Source organism: Heterodontus francisci, unplaced genomic scaffold, assembly GCF_036365525.1.
Source record: "Heterodontus francisci isolate sHetFra1 unplaced genomic scaffold, sHetFra1.hap1 HAP1_SCAFFOLD_43, whole genome shotgun sequence".
In the NCBI taxonomy this organism is placed as follows: domain Eukaryota; kingdom Metazoa; phylum Chordata; class Chondrichthyes; order Heterodontiformes; family Heterodontidae; genus Heterodontus; species Heterodontus francisci.
Window position 1 is genome coordinate 20,756,432 of NW_027141852.1, and position 14,965 is coordinate 20,771,396.

At 44.7% G+C, this 14,965-nt stretch overlaps 1 protein-coding gene across 1 annotated transcript in view; it reads left to right on the top strand.

Annotated features, from left to right (window-relative positions):
* The window catches only part of LOC137365013 (histone H2B 5-like), a 75,391-nt gene that overhangs the window by 2,307 nt on the left and 58,119 nt on the right, over positions 1-14,965 (top strand). The window contains exon 2 of the mRNA XM_068027885.1: positions 3,634-3,762. Coding sequence (XP_067883986.1) covers positions 3,634-3,762 — 129 coding nt within the window. The remainder of the gene's footprint in view (positions 1-3,633; positions 3,763-14,965) is intronic.

Genomic DNA, 14,965 nt, shown 5'->3' on the forward strand with positions numbered 1-14,965 from the left:
TTATAGAATTTGTCAAACCAAACATATGTTATAATGTTGTGTTAAATCTGTCACTCTGTTGTCTTGATTCTGAGAGTAACATAGACTCATCGAGTCATTGGGTCATTTGTGGTACAGAAGGAGGCCATTTGCTCCATCGAGTACAGGCCAGCTCTCCATGGAGCGATCCAGTCAGTCCCACTCGTCTGCTCGATCCCCCTAGCCCTGTAAATGTATTTCCTTCAAATGCCCATCGAAATTCCTTTTGTAACCAACGATTGTCTCCACTTCCTCCGCCCTCGGGGGCAGTGAGTTACAGATCATTACCAATCACTGTGTAAAAAAGTTCTTCTGCACATTCCCCCTGCATCTCTTGTCCAAAACCTTCAATCTGAATCCCCTAGTCCTTGTACCAATATTAATGGGAACAATTTTTCTTTGCCAACTTATCTAAAACTGTCATAGCCTTCGACACCTCTATCAATTCTCCCCTCAATCTTCTTTGATACAGGCAGAAAAAACCCTGTTTTTCTAACCTAACCTTGAAACTAAAACCCTCCATCCCTGGAACCATTCTGGTAAATATCCTCTGCATCCTCTCAAGAATCCGCACATCCTTTCTAAGGATTGGTGAGCAGATCTGGATGCAACACTCCAATTGGGGCCTAACCAGAGTTCAGCATAACAACCCTGCTTTTGTACTCAATGTCTCTGTTTATAAAGCCCAAGATCCCACATGCTTTGCTAACCACTCTCGCAATATGTCTTGCCAACTTCAAAGAATGATGGACATGTACTCCAGGTCCCTCTATTCCAGCACACTCTTCAGAACTGTAGCATTGAGTATATATTGCCTCTCCCTATTCCTTCTGCTAAAATGCATCACCTCACACTTGTCACTATTAAATTCCATCTGCCACCTGTCTGCCCATCCTACTAGCCGATAACTATCCTGTTTCAGGCAGTTCATATCATCCTCACTGTTTGCCACTCCTCCACGTTTGTTGTCATCGGGATATTTTGAGATTCTACTCGATATTCCAAGATCCAAGTCATTAATCTGTAGCAAAAAAAAGCAATGGTTCTAGCACTGACCCTTGGGGAACACCACTGTCGACTATCCTCCGGTCTGACCAAGAACCATTTCATATGACTCGCTGTTTTCTGTCCTTAAACCAATTTCCTATCCAAATGGACACTGACCCTCCTAATCCATGAACCTCAATTTTGTTAACCACCCTTTTATGTGGTACTTTAGAAAATGCTTTTGTAAAATTCATATAAACAACATCCACTGCATTCCCTTCATCAACTTTCTCAGATAGTTTATCAAAAAATGCAGTTAGATTCATCAAGCATGAACTTCCATTTATAAATCCATGCCCACACTCCTTAATTAACTCAAACCTCTCCAAATAACTTGATTTTTTCCCTGACCTGTTGGTCTTGTGCTTATAGCAAGCTCACCACAGAGCATGTATTTGGCAATGTGACTGTCATTCATTTGGCCCAGTCAACAGAGCCGCCTCTGACTCAAGAGGGCAAACATGCTGCGGATCCCTGCACGCTGGTGTACTTCCTCATTCGGCACTCTGTCCTGCCAGGAGATGTCCAATATCCATCTGAGGCAGTGGAGGTGGAAGCTGTTCAGCTGCTTTTCTTGGCTTGCATAAGTTGTTGATGATTCTCTACTATAAAGGAGGGTGCTGAGAACACAAGCCTGGTACACGTGGAGCTTTGTATTTACGGTCAGTTTGCTGTCGGTTCACACCCGTCTTCTCAACTTTGACATGACAGCTGCAGCATTGGCAATCCTGGTGCTGATTTCAGCATCAAGGGCCAGATTGCTGGTGATTGTTGATCCAAGGGATGTGAAGCTGTTGACAACCTCCAAAGTGATGTTGTCAATGTTTTGATGGAAAGTGGAGTCTCTACGTCCAAGTCTCTACGTCCAAGTGGAGTCTTGCCAAGATGAACAGCTTGCCGTCAGCTCTGATATACAGGTGAACACCCCCATCTGAGTCACTGAAAGTGTACAATAGCAGCATGGAGAAGAATACACCAATTATAAAGGATGTGATAACTAGACAGTTAGAAAATAATGATATGATTGGGCAGAGTCAACATAGATTTATGAAAAGGAAAACAGGTTTGAAAAAACCCGTTGAGTTTTTTGAGGATGTTACCTGTAGAACTGATAAAGGAGAACCAGTGGATGCTTTGGTATTGTCCCACACAGGAGGTGAGTAAACAAAATAAGAGCACATAGGATTGGAGATAATATACTGGTATGGATTGAGAATTGGTTAACAGACCGAAAACAGAGAGCAGGAATAACGGGTCCTCCTCAGGATGGCAGGCTGTTACTATTGGGGTACTGCAAGGATCAGTGTTGGAGCCACAGCTGTTAACAACCGAAATAAATGATTTGGATGTGGGGATTAAATGTAATATTTCCAAGTTTGCAGATGACACAAAGCTAGGTGAAGTGTGAGCTGTGAGAAGGATGCAGAGAGGCTTCCAGGGAACCTGGAGAGGCTAAGTGAATGGGAAAGAACATGGCAGATGGAATATAATGTGAGTAAGTGTGAAGTTCTCCACTTTGGTGGAATAAACAGAAAGACAGAGTATTTCTTAAATGGTGAGAGGTTGGGAAGTGTTGATGTCCAAAGGGACCTGGGTGTCCTTGTTCATGAGACACTAAAAGCTCTTGTGCAGGTGCAGCAATCAATTAGGAAGGCAAATGGTATGTTGGCCTTCACACGAGGGGTCATGAGTACAGGAGTAAAGATGTCTTGTTGCAATTGTATAGAGCCTTGGTGAAAGCGCACTGGAGTATTGTGTATAGTTTGGTCTCCTCATCTAAGGAAGGATATACTTGCCATAGAGGGAGTGAAACAGAGGGTCACCAGACTAATCCCTGGGATGGTGGGATTGTCTTATGAGGAAACTGGGCCTGTATTCCTTAAAGTTTCGAAGAATGAGAGGTGATCTCATTGAAACTGATAAAATTCTTATAGGGCGTGACAGTGTGGATGTAGATAGGATGTTTGCCCTGGTTGGTGAGTCTAAAATCAGGGGACCAAGTCTCAGAATAAGGAGTGGGCCATTTAAAACTGAGATCGAGTTGAATTTCTACACTCAGACGGTGGTGAGTCATTAGAGTTCTGTACCCCAGAGAGCTGTGGCAGCTCAATCATTGAGCATGTTCAAGACAGAAATTGTTAGAAATCTTGATACTCATGACATCAAGGGATATGGGGAGAGCACGGGAAAGGGGCGTTGAGGTAGATGATCAGCCATGATCGAATTGAATGGCAGAAAAGGCTCGACGGGCTGAATGGCCTACTCCTATGTTCCTCTGTTCCTAAGAGAGTTGGCGCCAGCACGCAGCCTTGCTTTACCCCACTGCTGATCTTGAAAGTGTCTGATGTTGCTCCATTGTAATTGATGGAACTGTGCATGTTCTCGTGGAAAGAAGAGATGATGCCCAAGAGTTCAGGAGGGCAGCCGAGTTTCCATCGCAGTTTGAAGAGTCCGTCTCTGCTGACAAGATCAAAGGCCTTGGTGATGTTCGTCAAAGTATGTGCGACTCTGTGGCGCAATGGATGGCGTGTTGGATTTCTAAATAATCATAAAAAAAACCATTCAAAGGTTGTGGGTTCAAATCCCACCAGAGGCAGATTTTGGACCAGAGACAGAAGAGCACGATGGAACAGAGAGTCGCTGGGGTGAGGATACAGGATTTGGTTCTTGCTTCGGTGCAGTGGAAGGAGCTGTTTGGTGAGGATCTGTTGAGCTGTGACATCACAGGCAAGCAGGTAGTTGATTGGTTTGGAAAAAGCTGCATGTTTGATGAGTATCTGGTAAGTGATTGAGGTCCATTTTAGTCCTAATGTTTGAAATAGTAAACAAACTAGTGGGAAGCTTAATAAAATAAACAATTGAATAAAATAATAAAGTAGTTAATTGAAACACGTTAAGGATGACAGGACAGGTGATGTGTCACAGCTGCAGCATGTGGGAGCTCCTGGATGCCAGTGTGATCCAGGGCAAACACGTCTGCAGTAAGTGTTTGCGGCTCAAAGAAGGAGAAAAAAGGAACGTAGTGGTAGTAGGGGACAGTATAGTAAGGTGGATTGACTCTGTTCTCTGCAGCAAGGAGCAAGAGTCCAGATGGCTGTGTTGCCTGCCGGTGCCAGGATTCAGGACGTCTGCTCAGGGCTGGAGTGAAACATACAATGGGAGGGGGAGGATCCAGTTGTCGTGGTCCATGTCGGTACCAACGACATAGGCAGGACAAGGATAGAGGTTCTGCATAGTCTGTATGAGGAACTAGACACAAAATTAAGTAGGAGAACCTCAAAGTTAATCATCTCTGTATTATTACCTGAGCCATGTGCAAATTGCCATAGGACAAATAAGATTAGAGAAAGTAATGTGCGGCTGAAAGACTGGTGTGGTTGTATTGGGTTCTGGTTCGTGGGGCATTGGCACCAGTACTGGGGAAAGAGGTGGCTGTACCGTTGGGACGGTCTACACCTGAACCGTGCTGGTGCTGGTGTTCTAGCGAGCCACATAACGAGGGACGTAGAGTTGGTTTTAAACTGAATAGTGGGGGCAAGGGATCAAATTTGGGAAGATATGGTGAATCAAGGAGGAGAGGCAAGGCAAGAGAGAAAGGTATAAATATGGGAAATGATAAAGAGACTGTGACAGGAAGGGACAGAGCAGACAAATCTAAGAGTAAATCAACAGATAAGGCTAGAGGTTACAAAAATAATAAAAGGACAAAACTAAGTGCTCTGTATCTGAATGCATGGAGCTTTCGAAACAAAACCGATGAACAGAGAGCACAAATAGAATAAATAAGTACGATCTGATAGTCATTACAGAGACATGGCTGCAGGGCGACATAGATTGGGATGTGAATATTGGAGGTGACATGGCATTTAGGAAGGACAGGAAGCTTGGAAAAGGTGGTGGGGTAACTCTGTTAAGTAATGATGGTATTAGCGCAATAGAGAGGGATGACCTAAGTTCAGGAGATCACGATGAAGAAGCAGTTTGAGTTGAGATGAGAAATAATACAGGCAAGAAGTCACTTGTGGGAGTGGTGTACAGGCCGCTTAACATTAACCACACTGTAGGATGGGGTATAAAAAAAGAAATAATGGCAACTTGTCAGAAAGGTACAGCAATAATTATGGGGGATTTTGATCTCCATATAGACTGGAAATTCTGATGGGCAGACGAGGAGTACATAGAATGTTTTTGGGATAATTTCTTGGAAAAATAAGTTCTGGAGCCAACCTGAGAGCAGGCTATACTAGACCTGGCATTGTGCAACGAGATAGGATTAATTAATGACCTCATAGTTAAGGTGCCCCTAGGTAGTAGCGATCATAAGATGATTGAATTTTACATTCAGTTTGAGGGAGAGGAGAGTGGGTCCCAAACGAGTATTTTAAACTTAAATAAGGGCAGTTATAAGGGCATGAAAGCAGAGCTAGCTAAAGTGAACTGGCAAATTAGGTTAAGGTCAATAGAGATGCAGTGGCAGACATTTAAGGAAAATTTCAGTATACACAGAATAGATACATTTCAACCAGAAAGAAAAATTCCAAAGGTGGGACGCACCATCCATGTTTAATGAAAACAGTTAAAGATACTATCAAACTTAAAGAAAAAGCCTATAATTGTGCAAAGATGGGAGGCAGGTCAGAAGATTGGACAGAATATAAAAAACAGCAAAGAATAACTAAAAGATTGATAAGGAAGGTAAAATTAGAGTACGAGAGAAAGCTAGCAAGAAATATAAAGACAACTAGTAAGAGTTTCGATAAATATTTTAAAAAGAAAAGAGTGAGTGTTGGTCCTATGGAAAGTGTGTCTGGGGAATTAATAATGGATAATTAAGAGATGGCAGATGAATTGAACAGATACTTTGCATCGGTCTTCACTATTGAGGATACAAATAACATCCCAGTATTAGCTGTAAGTCAGGAAATGGAAGGGAGGGAGGAACTCAAGAAAATTACAATCACCAGGGAAGTGGTACTAAACAAATTGTTGGATCTGTGGGCTGACAAGTCGCCAGGTCCTGAATTGGCTAGTGAGATAGTTGATGCGCTGGTTTTAATTTTCCAAAATTCCCTCGCTTCGGGAAGGTTCTGTCAGATTGGAAAGTAGCGAATGTAATTCATTTATTCAAAAAGGGAGGGAGACAGAAAGCAGGAAACGACAGGGCGGCACAGTGGCGCAGTGGTTAGCACCGCAGCTTCACAGCTCCAGGGACCCGGGTTCGATTCAGGGTACTGCCTGTGCGGAGTTTGCAAGTTCTCCCTGTGTCTGTGTGGGTTTCCTCCGGGTGCTCCGGTTTCCTCCCACATGCCAAAGACTTGCAGGTTGATAGGTTAATTGGCCATTATAAATTGCCCCTAGTATAGGTAGGTGGTAGGGAAATATATAGGGACAGGTGGGATGTGATAGGAATATGGGATTAGTGTAGAATTAGTATAAATGGGTGGTTGATGGTCGGCACAGACTTGGTGGGCCGAAGGGCCTGTTTCAGTGCTGTATCTCTAAACTAAACTAAGGCCAGTTAGCTTAACATCTGTCTTCGGGAAAATGTTAGGAGCGATTACTGAAGATGTTATAGCAGGGCATTTAGAAAAAATAAAGGTAATAAGGCAGAGTCAACATAGTTTTGTGAAAGGGAAATCATGTTTAACCAATTTATTGGAGTTCTTTGAGGGAGTTACATGTGCTGTGGATAAAGGGGAACCGGTGGATGTATTGTACTTCGATTTCCAGAAGGATAAGGTGACATATCAAAGGTTATTGCAGAAAATAAAAGCTCATGGTGTCAGGGGTAACATATTGGCATGGATAGAAGATTGGCTAGCTGACAGGAAACAGAGAGTCAGCATAAATGGGTCATTTTCTGGTTGTCAAGAAGTAACGAGTGTTCCACAGGGATCTGTGCTGGGGCCTCAACCTTCTACAATTCTCGAAATGACTTTGATGAAGGGACCTAAAGTATGGTTGCTAAATTTGCTGATGACAAAGATAGGTAGGAAAGTAGGTTGTGAAGAGGACATAAGGGGACTACAAAGGGATATAGATAGGTTAAGTGACTGGGCAAAGACCTGGCAAATGGAGTATAATGTGGGAAAGTGGGAAATTGTCCACTTTGGCAGGAAGAATAAAAAAGCATATTATCTAAATGGTGAGAGATTGCAGAGATCTGAGATGCAGAGGGATCTGGGTGTCCTAGTGCACGAATCGCAAAAGGTTAGTCTGCAGGTACAGCACGTAATTAGGAAAGCTAATAGAATGTTATCATTTATCGCCAGGGGAATTGAATACAATAGTAGGGAGTTTATGCTTCAGCTATACAGGGCATTGGTGAGACCTCTTCTGCAACACTGAGTACAGTACTGGTCTCCTTATTTATTGAAGGATGTAAATGCATTGGAGGTAGTACAGAGAAGGTTTAGTAGACTAATACATGGAATGGGTGCGCTGTCTTACGAGGAAAGATTGGACAGGCTAAGTTCGTATCCACTAGAGTTTAGAAGAGAAAGAGGCGACATGATTGAAACATACAAGATCCTGAGGGGTTTTGACAGGGTGGATGTGGAAAGGATGTTTCCCTTGTGGGAGGATCTAGAGCTAGGGGTCACTGTTTAAAAATAAGGGGTCACCCATTTAAGACAGAGATGAGGAGCAATTTTCCCCCTCAGAGGGTCGCGAGTCTTTGGAATTTTCTTCCTCAAAAGGCGGTGGAAGCAGAGTCTTTGAATATTTTTAAGGGAGAGATGGATAGATTTTTTATCTGCAAGGGGGTGAAAGGTTATCGGAGGTAGATGGAAATGTGGAGTAATCAGTTCAGCCATGAGCTTATTGAATGGTGAAGCAGGCTCGAAGGGACGAGTGGCCCACTCCTGCTCCTAATTCGTATTTTCATATGTAAAGACAATGTAGAGTGGTCTGTACTGTTCACAGTACTTCTCCTGTAACTGCCGAAGTGAGACAATCATGTCGACTGTCGATCTACCAGCTCTGAACCTGCACTGAGACTCAGGATAGATGTGTGATGCCAGGGTCTGCAATCTGGTCAGAGCAATGCGAGCAAAGACCTTCCCCACAATACTTAGCAAGGTGATGCCTCGCTAATTGCTGCAGTCACTGCGATTCCCCCTTATTGTTGTACAAGGTGACAATGTTTGCATCACGCATGTTTTGAGGTGCAGATCTTTCCTTCCAACAGAGACACAGAAGTTCATGGAGATGCTGCAGTAGAACCGCTTTTCCACTCTTGATGATTCCAGGTGGAATACCATCATTTCCCGGGGCTTTACTACTGGCAAGATGGTCAATGGCTTTGTTGAGCTCCACTATGGTGGGGTCACTGTCCAGCTCCTCCATGACAGGGAAGTCTGGAATGGCACTGAGAGCCACTTCAATGACAATATTCTCCGTTATGTAGAGTTTAAGGTAATGCTCCACTCACCTTTCCATCTGCTTGTTAACAGATGATTCCACTTTGACACCGCACTGAGACCTTGAGCATTGTTGTCTGAAAGAGCCTGATCGAGGATGTTGAGGAACTCCTGGGTCCTTTCTGGATCAGTGGTTCGTCAAGTGTTGATCTGAGGACGACGTTCTTCTTGGATGGATGAAGCTTCCTTGGCTGAAGCCTGACCTTGTTACACACCAGGGAGTGGTCAGTGTCACAGTCAGCGCTGTGATAGCTGTGAGTGATGAGGACACTGCTGAGGGTGGTATGTCTGGTGATGGTAAGGTCTAGCTGGTGCCAGTGGCGTGATCTCAGATGTCTCCAGGACACCCTGTGGCACAGCTTGACCTGGAAGTAGCTGTTCATCACACAGATTCCATGGTGACAGCATAGCTCCAGCAACCTCTGTCCATTTTCATTCATCTTGCCAATCCCCTGGTGCTCTATGCACATTGGCAAAGCTGTGTAGTCAGTACCCAAGCTTGTGTTGAAGTCTCCTAGAAGGTACAGTCCCTCAGTGCTGGGAATTCTACTGATGGCAGTATCAAGTGTCACATAGAATTGATCCTTGACATCTGGGGTGGAGGTGAGTGTCGGGACATAGATGCACATGAGATTAACTGGGCCCACGCTTGTTGACAAGTGAAGAGTAAGAAGTCTCTCTGAGCCTACTGTGGCTGGTTCACTCATCTCAAGTGGCGTGTTTTTTACTGTGAAGACCACTCCATGCTCACGAGTTGCCTCTTGGGCTTTCCCCTGCCAGAAGAAGGTGTAGTGTTTCTCTTTGAGGGATCCACTTTGGACGAGTCTAGTTTCTTGCAGCACAGCAATGTCCACATTGAGCCTTGCGAGTTCTTTGTCCATCAAAGCTGTCTTGTGTGTGTCATCAACCTGCAGAAGGGTGTCAGTAAGGCCAGGACACATGTTCCTCACATTCCAGCTTGTGATGCGAAGGACTGGTGTCTTCTTTGTTGAGCTTGATTTTCTTGGTGCATTGATTATCGATCCGCCTGTTGAGAGATGACTCTCTAAGCTCCAAGCACCCATTGAAGCAAGCAGGTTGTGGCAGGACAGCACCTAACTGATTGGGGGCTACCCAGCTTGGAGTGGGTGGTAGCTATCCAATGAGATGCGATGATCTCTTCAACTGTCAGAAGTAACCCCTGGTGCTCATACTCTGCACCAATTGAGTGAGAGCTTATAATCGGTAACCGTTTCTTCCCGTGTTGTGCCAATGTTTAAGCACAAATAGTGTCCTCTTCACGGCACATTAGCACTGAACACAAAATGGCTCCTTTGGTCATGTGTTAATAATAAAATGGCTTTCTTGACCTTGTTAGTTATTACAATGGATACATTATAAAAATGGTCAAGTTAAACTAAGATCGAACTACCCAAGCTTACCTGCATCCTCCAGTCCTCTGGCAACATTCCCATATTTAAGGAGGATTGAAAGATTGTGGTTCGAGCCTCTGATATTTCCACACTGACTTCCCTCAGCAACCCAGGATGCAACCCATTCAAACTGGGTGACTTTTCTACTGTGAGAGCTGCCAACCTTGTAATTGTCTCCTCTTTATCTATTTTCATCCTGTCCAATTTCTTCACTTCCTCCTCCTTTGCTGTGACATTTGCAGCATCCGCTTATTTTGTGATACTTAATTAGTGCCTCAGCCACACCCTCTGCCTCCACAGGATCTCCTAATTGACCCACCCTTTCATTGACTGTCCATATGTTGGTAAAAGACTTCAGTGTTCCCAGTTATGTGACCTGCTAATCTTTTCTCATACATTCTCTTGCTGATCTCATTTCCTTTTTCAGCTCTCCTCCGTACTTTCTGTATTTTGCTTGTTTCTCTACTGCATATGAATCCTCACATGATTTCGATATGAATGATTTTTGAACTATTTTGTTGACGGATTGAGTTTTGTAAATTTCTCCCTAGCTCCCCTCATGGTCAGGCAGAAAGTTTAACTGCTGTGTTTTCAAACAGCAACAGCTTTATTTGAAAAGCCATTGGGACAGGATTCCGGGTTTTAATCCAGTCACAAATCTGGTTCTGATGTCTTGTGGCTCCAGCTGTCACATGACCTGTCAGAGGATGACCTCATAATTGGCCCAGTCATGGAGCTGTGGGTTGATGTTTAAATTGTTGCAAAATAATTTTCCAGAAGGACAATCAAAATGAATCGATATATAAAAGGTAGATTTTGTGAATTTGTGCTCCCAGTGGAAATTCCTGCAGAGTCTGCTGGTTTTCATATCCCCAATTCCCCACAGGAAGCTCTGTGCTCGGAGTCTGCATTCATTATATCAATATTATACAGAATCATTTCATGGGAGACCCTAGTGTGAATTGTAGACAGGTGGTTCAGTTTTAACTTTCAAAGTAACACAGAAGCAAAATACTGCAGATACTGGAAATCTGAAATAAAAACAGAAAATGCTGGAAATACTCAGCTGGTCTGACAGCATCTGTGGAGAGAGAAACAGAGTTAACGTTTCAGATCTGTGACCTTTCATCAGAACTGGGCTGAAATTGTCTGAGGGCCAAGTGACCTCTTTCTGTGCCTTAAACTTTCTATGAGTCTAAGATCCTATGAGATTCTGGAATCAATTTCAGGGTCGATGACATTGCACTCTGTAAGGATAGGAAGATGGAGATTATTAAGTACAGTGCAAGAATATAGATGCTTTTACATTATTTTAATCAAAATTGATTTAAACTTTGGGTTCACGCATCCGATCATTTGATCACAATGACACTGATAACAATGGAAAAAGCAAGACTTGCATTTCACGACCACAGGACGTTGCAAAGCCTTTTACAGCCAATGAAGAACTTTCCAAGTGTAGTCACTGTAGTCATGTAGGAAACATGGTGGCCAATGTGCGCACAGCAAGCTCCCAGAAACAACAATGTGAAAAAACGAGATAATCTGTTTTTAAGTGATGTTGATTCAGGGTTAAACAATGACCAGCACCCCAGAAATAATTCCCCTTCTATTCTCTGAAATAGTGCCATGGTACCTTTAACATCCACCTGAGAGGGCAGAGGGATCCTCAGTTTTCTGTTTCACCTGAAAAACAGCATTTCTGATAGTGCAGCAATGCCTTAGTACTGTACTGGAGTGTCAGCCATTTTTAAAGGGCTGTTAGTCCTACTGGAAAATATTTAAAGGAAGATTAAATGAAATGAAATAAATACATTGCTTTTGCCTCTCTCCCATCCCCCCAATAACAGTTAGATTAATTATTTGCCCTTCCCTCCCAAAACCTACCTTTACCATCTGACCTGCCGCCCAAAACTGCACAAACTGTAAACTATAACCCTTCCCACCATCCCCTACACCCATGACATTACTTTGACTCCGTCCCCCCTCCCCCACACTGAGAAACTTACCTTCTCCCCCCTCCCCACCAGTGTTGCACCTCATTTCCCCGGATGGGGCTCCGAAGGCACGGCAGTGCCGGTCACCGGGCTGGAGATCGCAGCTGGATATCAGGAAGTGATGGGATAATAATTAATGCAGGTTTGTGGTCCCGTTGCCGAGCGGTGGGGGTTTCCCCACAACGCCTCGCCATCGCAGGCAATATCGAGCCAGGCCCTGCCGGCATTGAGGTCCATGGCGGGCCTCATCCGGGGCCATCTTCAGGCGGCTCCCACCCCACCCCCACCACAGATCTCGACGTTGAGGGCTCTATAGAATCCAGCCCATGACTTCTGTCAATCTCAACTCCACAAGGATTTGTCTGTTATTTGTAGAAAAATTAAAGCTCTATCACCTTTTGATAAAAGGGGGTTTCAAATCCAATTCCAAACAAATGATAGTTCTCATTGTATCTAGAACATGTTTTCTTACATACAAACATACCAATTAGGAGCAGAAGTAGACCACTCGGCCCCTCGAGTCTGCTCCACCATTCAATAAGATCATGGCTGATCTGATTGTAACCTCAACTCCACATTCCCACCTGCCCCCGATAACCTTTCACCCTCTTGTTTATCAAGAATCTAGCTACATCTATCTTAAAATATTTCAGAATTTCTGTCGTCCAGCAACTCTCACTTTATTTCCTGGATTTCACCTAAATAATGTATTTCCACACTTTGGATATCCTGTACTTCATTAATGTTTTTGCTTTCTGGGGATTTCCCTTTAATTATATTCAGTGCTGGTATTTTACTGCCACACACTGACTGAAAGTGTCCCATCTTTCTGCAGGAAAAACACTCAGGTTCTTTGGCGAGGCAGTTTTCCCACTTGTGTCTCTCTCAGCCACACCGACTGCAATTGGTTGCAGCTACCACTAGATGCTCTTCCCGTCTTTCTTGTCTTTTACCACTAATTTTTCCTTTTGTTTTCTGAACAAATTCAATTGAGTCTGCAACTCTGGAGATCAGACTCTCCCTGTCCCCTCGAACAACGGATTGGTTAAACTTTCTAACCTCTGTTTGTCTGCTCAATTGAAACTCTTTCGTTAATGTGAGATCAGCCCTGGACTGCAGATGATCTGAAAGGGTGTTGTCTAATACCCCGAACACAATCCTGTCTCCATTCAGCTCTTCTCTTAAGTTGCCGTATTCACAAACCTCCGTGAGTTTGTTCAAGTCATTGATAAATGAATGAATACTCTCCCCTTTCTGTTTGGTACGCTTATTAAATTCAAAGTGATTCCTGACAATGCAGCGGCCAGCCGACGTCATCAGAGCGCTCCAAGCTGCGCACATGCACAAACAGTCTCCTGCGCTCTGAGATGCTGCGCATGCTCAGCCTCCGTCTTCCAGGAAGAAGTGGCGCATGCGCGGGAAAACTCTCTACCCCCTCTCAGCCACTCACTCCAGGCCGCTCGCTGCCCGCTCCTCGCTACCCTGCTCCCCCGCCCTCCGGCCGCTTGCTACACCCCCCCACCCCCGCACTGCCCTCTCTCCGTCCATTCACGCCCCGCTTCCCCCCCACGTCCCTCCAGACACTAGCTCTAAGCCATGCTGCTTCCCTCCTCTCGGCCTCTCGCTCCAACATTCGATCATTCTTCACCGCACCACCTGATAAAGCAATGCGAGCCTCGAGGGGAGATGGGGCAATGTTGGAGCAAGTGGCCGAGAGGAGGGAAGCGGCAGAGCCCATGGCCTGGAGTGTGAGCGGCCAGAGAGCAGGATGGGGGTGGTGGTGGGGGAAGCGGGGAGTGAGCAGTCAGAGAGTGGGATGGGGGGAAGCGGGGAATGATCGTCCGGAGAATGGGATGGCACTGTTTAGAGGGGATTTGAGGAAAAAATGTTTCACCTCGAGGGTGGTTGGAATCTGGAACACATTGCCTGAAGGAGTGGCAGAGGCAGGAACCCTCACAACATTTAAGAAGTATCTAGATGAGCACTCAAAACGCCACAGAATACAAGGCTACGGCCACGTGCTGGAAAATGGGATTAGAATAGATAGGTACTTGATGGCCGGCACGGACACGATGGCCGAAGGGCCTGTTTCTGTGCTGTATAACTCTCTGACTCTATGAAACCTCACTGAATTACAGAGGGTGTGCAGCACTGTCAGAGGTGCTGTCCTTCTGATGAGACTTCAAACAGCGCAACGTTCTCCGAGTATCAACCAAAACATGTCCATTGTGTAGATATATGCCATATTTGCTTATGAAGTGACAGTCACTGCTCCGAAAGTAATTCACTTTAGGTGAATTAAGATGACTTGGTACTCTATAACTGGCGAATGCGCAAGAGGTAGCGGGGGACTATTGGGGGTGGGACGGAGGCGGCGATGGCAACCTTTGAGGGGATTTTTGGGTCTAAGTTGTTTTCTGTGATAAATTGAGTAGCTCCATCTTTAATCCTGGCAGCTGCCTGAATGTCACAGACAGTGACGTTTCAGTGGAAGAGGCTGCATTTGCGCATGTGCTAGTACAGCGTCACCTGGTGGTTGCATTGTCAGCAAATGCAGCGTTTTAACTTTGGCTCCACGATGACATTTTTTTCCTCAATTAAAATAGGTCTTGAGTGCCTTAATAACTTCTTCACACGTAGCCTACACACTCCCTCCATGGCAGACAATAGTGTACTGACCTGCTCCATGTCTGGCTTCTGCACGAGACCCGATGCAGTACGATACCTTGCAAACCTCTGGAACCATCTCGGCCACTCCTCGGCTTGGTTCAGTCCAGTGACCTTTTCAAAGGTACAGGCAAATATTTCTCCATCGTTGCTTTGGTTTACTGTGGCCCCCATATAATATTCTGATATCTGTCAAGGCTCAGTACACAATTTATAAGAATCTGACGGTTAAAATAACCTGAGTTTACTCTACACATCTTGCATTGAAGGTTTCATCGACAACTCTCCATGAGGTGCCGGACAGATTATATTACATCACTTCCTGTGATGATGCACATAGTCTATTTATATAATCTGCCCAGTAACAACCCAATGTCCACTCTTATATTATTGTACAGATGTG